This window comes from Quercus robur, chromosome 3 (genome assembly GCF_932294415.1).
Source record: "Quercus robur chromosome 3, dhQueRobu3.1, whole genome shotgun sequence".
Taxonomy (NCBI): domain Eukaryota; kingdom Viridiplantae; phylum Streptophyta; class Magnoliopsida; order Fagales; family Fagaceae; genus Quercus; species Quercus robur.
In genome coordinates, this window is record NC_065536.1 from 47,463,164 (window position 1) to 47,468,437 (window position 5,274).

General features: G+C 36.1%; 1 protein-coding gene across 1 annotated transcript; it reads right to left on the bottom strand.

Annotated features, from left to right (window-relative positions):
* Positions 1-225: 225 nt before the first annotated feature.
* On the bottom strand, positions 226-3,361 carry LOC126718120 (ACT domain-containing protein ACR4-like). Its single transcript, XM_050420196.1, has 7 exons — positions 2,921-3,361; positions 2,683-2,728; positions 2,472-2,586; positions 2,310-2,377; positions 1,087-1,686; positions 859-963; positions 226-771 (listed from the first exon to the last, which is right to left on the bottom strand). Exons 1-7 carry the CDS (start codon positions 2,992-2,994, stop codon positions 427-429), a joined length of 1,353 nt encoding a protein of 450 aa, XP_050276153.1. The 5' UTR covers positions 2,995-3,361; the 3' UTR covers positions 226-426.
* Positions 3,362-5,274: the final 1,913 nt, after the last annotated feature.

The window sequence follows — 5,274 nt, forward strand, 5'->3', positions numbered from 1 at the left end:
TTTAATGTTTTCAGGGGCCTTGATCTCAGTTTAAAAACTTAAATCACAATCACATTAAACTCACTTCCATCCTCTTTTATTTGAACAATATCATGGCATTAAGATTCTGCCAGACCAAGAAATAAGAGAGAATATTCTTAAGTAATGGAGCAGTGCACTTGTATTTGCAAAACACTTTTAAATACCAAAAAAATGCAACCAGGTAAATGTATATACGCGAAACAATAACCAAAAGATGCAGCTAGTTGTATGCACATGAAACTTTACAAGTTGACAGATTGCAATTTTGAGAGCTGACCAAGATCTACATGGGAAGCACCTAAACCTTTGCAATTTGGTCCTAAAGCACAATCTACAACTAAACAGACTTTTTACTTAATATTTACATGCATTGGACACAAATTTTTTTTTCTCCAAATTAACTGCTCAAGAATATGACTTTATCAAACCCAAGTTGTATAGAAACTTCTCTGATCTGGATCGAAAGATATTACCCAAAGAGAATCTCCCACTCTCTTGGGGTGGAGATTTTGAGTAGGCCTCATCCTTCACATGAAGTACTGTCAGACCAATCTCATTTCGAACTGCCTCAATTGTTTCACTCTTCACTGGATTTCCCGATGCATCAGTCACATAAAAAGTATTTACAGCTTGCGATCCCCTGGTAGTAACCTCAGCTCGAGTAACTGATAGACCATTTTCTCTAAATATACGAGTAACATCAGACAAAAGGCCAATTCTATCTTCACCGCAGAGTTCTAGTCTTATACCCTGTATTGTATCAAAATTTGTTAACATAAAAAGTGAGTTGGATAAGTACTAAAAACTTGCATCTAACCAAATCTCCCATGTTTGTACCTCAGAAGTTCGCCTCTTGATAGCAGCCTCCAAGCAATGAATTACCCTTTGCCTCTCTGCTTCAGAACTAATAGGGCAGCCATCCATATGCCTGATAAAGTATTCCTATCAGCCAAATGAAACAACCAAATGAGGTCCTTTACATCAGTTGTAAAGTGCATTTCAAGAAGTTAATGAGTTTGACAGCAATGGAATACAAAAAATAGATTCAAAGAAATTAAAGACAACCTGATAAGCCTCTGGTCCCTCCGCAATTATGGTAGCATGGTATACTACATATTGCATATCAGTCAGTGTGCATACAGCATCAAAGAGTAGCTTAGGACGGTCAGGACTCATCAAATTCACAACAGTATATCCCTTATCCACACAATTCTCTACTGTTACAAGAAGTTTTCTTCTGTCACTAGTGGACACACAATCTGTATCATCCTTATCATAATCGCGATCAGCATACATCATTTGATGGAGTCTCCGGTCCTTATGAGTTGAACCCACGGAAACAGCAGTGTTGGCACCCCGTTTATCTCTATCCCCTTTTAGTACATAAAGAAGAAGTTGTTTGATCTTAGCAAGCCGATCAGGATCATCAATTGGCATTCCAATTGCCTCGTCCGTTATGTAAACAACTGAAGCCATTCTTGAATTGTGGGTCCAGACCTCTGCGGCTACCACGTTACATTTGAGGTCAGCAAGAACAGCAAAAACCTCTGAAAGCAAGCCTGGCCTATCTCTTCCAGTCAATTCAATTGTCGTATGTTCCATGGCAGCTTGGACACCCACAGACCTTCTCAAGGACCGAAAACTACGTGCCCTAGGTCCCAGCGACTGCAACACATGAAATTAATGATCAATTTGACTTATAATTCACAAGGCTCCACACAGAAAATTGCCAAATGATTATGGTACAGACCAAACAGCAACCAATGCTTTTTCATTGTCTTGTTCTTCCATTATCTAGTTGTTAATGTATTTAATTGGGGATGGTGATTAAACGTAGAAGGCCTGGTAGCTATCCATTAAAGTCTTCTATCCAAGAAGAGTACATTAACTTCTGTTTGGGATGTATATGTACATATGTAGAATTTTATCGTCTAGTTTCCTTCCATAACAATTAAACATTTAACAGTACTATCCTGAGTGGTTTCTGGTTAGACTCTCTAAATTGATCTTTTTAACAGGTACAAGAACTTTTATTAATCTGAACAGGGATAAATCAACAGAAACAAAGAAATTAATTTGAGAATTTTGCAGGACTAGGATAAAACCTCCATACAAGCATTCAATAGAGAAACAAGGAACACAGTAGAAATCAACTACCAAATTCTTCCTACAAGTATGGAAACCCAATAGGAATTTGCACTATTACATTAAGATCTCCAGCTCTACGGTTATTATATCTTAAGCACCTCACAATTAATATAAAACAAAATTTAGTATTGCAGATCTACCTGTTGAATCCGGTCAGCAAGATCATCATCGAACAGCTTGTTCCCATTTTGATCAGTGACATGAAATACTGTAAAGAACAAACGGAAACAACGAAAGTCAATCACAAACCATTGATTCAAGGTCTTACGAATATATACATAATTTGAGAATGAGAAACTAACCATCCATGAACCATTCCCCATCTGAAGATATGTAAGCTCGACGAATTATAAGATTCAAGTCAGTCAAAACTTGAACCAACTCTAACAAAGTCCCACGCTTGTTTGCGCTATCAACCTAAAACGTTTTCACAAAGATTCATTGTAACCACAGTGACCCTTTTGAGTTGTATACAAGATAAGTCAGATAAGACAAAAGAATTCAATCAAATACCTTAATCAAAGTGGCTTTCCTGCTTGAGGCATTATCAACTGTGACCCTGCAAATCCCATATCAACAATGAACCAAAATCACAAAAAAGCTCAAACATTTCAGCTCAAGAAAGCCAAAATTTAGAGAAAGAAAATGAACCCACCACAATTCAACAACAAACAACACCAAAATTGCAAAATGAAAACGAAACCCCAACAAAGAAAATACAGAGTAAAAAGAAAAAAGAAAAAGTTGTTACCTTGGAGGGTTCATTCGAATCACAAGCTTTTCAAATTCATCATCCATGGAGAGATGAGAGGTCCAACAATCCATTTGGAAATGAAATTGAGAGTAAAAAACAGAGCTTGATAGAGAAGAAAGGGAGTATATTTATATAAGAGAGATTTCAGAATAGAGAGTATCTTTGTCCTCTGGAATCTCTGTGTGTCTCTGATTTTCTTTTGTTTTTATGTTATAACATTTATTTTATTTATCTCTCTCACTCTCACACAAACACACACACACACACACAAAGAGTTTTTGTATGTGGGGGTTTGGATTAGATTGGGAATGAGAAATGTGAAATGGGGTTTTTTGGGGGTTGTGAGTTGTGAGTAGTTAGTTGGGGGTGCTGTGGTGGCTCTTGAGCTGGAAGAAGAGTTTTTGGAGGGACATATAACAAACAAATCTATATATTACTAACAAAGACTATACTAATAGAAAAGTGTAGCGCATGGGACTATCTATCATCCGACTCTGTCGCTGCTAATTATGGGTCCCACCCCCACCACTTCCCCTTCCAAACACTTGGTTCTCCTCTCATCTCTCTCTAGTCTTTAGGGTTTGTGTTTTTCATTTTTTTCTTTTTCACATGGCGGCTCAAATCTCAATTCTCAAATCTCATTTTTCCTTTTCTTTTTCTTTTCTTTTTTCTTATGGTTTAGGAATTGGGATATTAAAAAAAAAAAAAAAAAAAAAAAATTTAAAGCTAGACTCTTTTGAGGATCTTTTTAGGTTCTACTACTAGGCAATTATAGCCTATTATTTGTCTTTTCTTCACTTCTTTTGCAATATAGGTACCATGCAATGAGGCCTTAATTAAAGTTTAATTATTATTATTATTATTATTTTTGAGAGAGGAAGGGTTCATTCTATGAGGAAGATCTATCAAAAATGAAATCTATAGTTAGATTTTGGTGTACCTTTTGGGGACCCTTTGGCTGAGTGAGGGAATATGTGTGTCATATTTATCATTTAAGAAATCTATTGGGATTTTGTTAAGCTTTAGGGCATTTCTTTGTGGCTTAAAGGAATCTCCCCATTCAAGCAATTTACTACCTTCGACACCAACTTGATTTTGTTTGGCCTACTAATGGGTAGAATCCCCTTGCGGAGTTATAGTCCTAAATAATGCACCTTATCTTTTTCTTCTTGTCATTGCCTTTGTTGGGTCTGGCTGTATATGTTGATTGCATTTTTCTCTTTTATATCACATCTTTTTTTGGAATGAATTTAATATTGGTATTATTTGCATTTATTTAGATTAGTATAATCCATACTCATAGTCACAGAAAGGAAAGTAGGAGAAAAAAAGAAATGAAATCTGCTTGAGGTGGATTCTAGATATGAAAGTATTTAAATATTCACTCTACTTTTTACCTACCTTTTTATTATTGTTACTATCTACTTGGAGATATGGGTAGCCATCTCAGTTCCTTGTTGGTGTGGGGAATATTATAAAATAATATACAGTGAATGGAGGAGTCCTTTCCCTCAGAAGTATGTAGACGTGTGTATATGGATACGAACGTGGCAGGGGAAGGTAAAATCTTTTAAATGTAAAAGCAGATATAGAAAATTATTAGATATTCTGTTAACGCAGCTAACATGATTATGGGTGGGGAATATCTTCTATTAGGGAAATCATTGTCGTGAAGAGGTTTTGATGGCGTGGGTTGTTGGATTTGAACCTGATGAAACCAAAAATCAATAGTTGGGTTACTCGTCCAATCTAGATCTTTTGACGGATTTTTAAGATCTGCAAGAGAAATAAAGCTGGTCGAAGAGACTATTGGGGTGTGAGTCCCGGTGGGGGAGCCTCCGAAGTTTGAGTCAGTATCCGCCTATATATTTTGTATACAGATAACATTTTGTAGTTTTTTTTTTATGTACCTTAGCAAATGGACAGATTATCCCTTTTATAGGTAGTTTGGTAGCTGTTGTGCTCATAAACATCTTCATGTACATAATTGTAGGTAATTATTTCCCTCTGTGTAATGGTCTCCAACTTAAGGGGAGTTTAAGGTTGATGAGTAATGATCGTCATTAATGTGTTGAATGTGCTTGAGCGGTTACACATTTTTCCATGATAGTCTACTAATGATGCAAGGTCATTCAAATTAATGGACGACCTTAATAATTTTTCTGGACTCATCAGAACCATTCCTCTGTCGTGATTTCTCGCAAGAATATATGGAATATCAATGTTCCTTGTTGGTGATCCCCAATGGAACAGTAAAAAAGATTCTAATGCAATCAACATATAGTGTAAAAAGTAAAAACTTTGAGTGCTTAAGTCAAGAATAGCTCTGTTATGAGGTTGAACCCTTATTT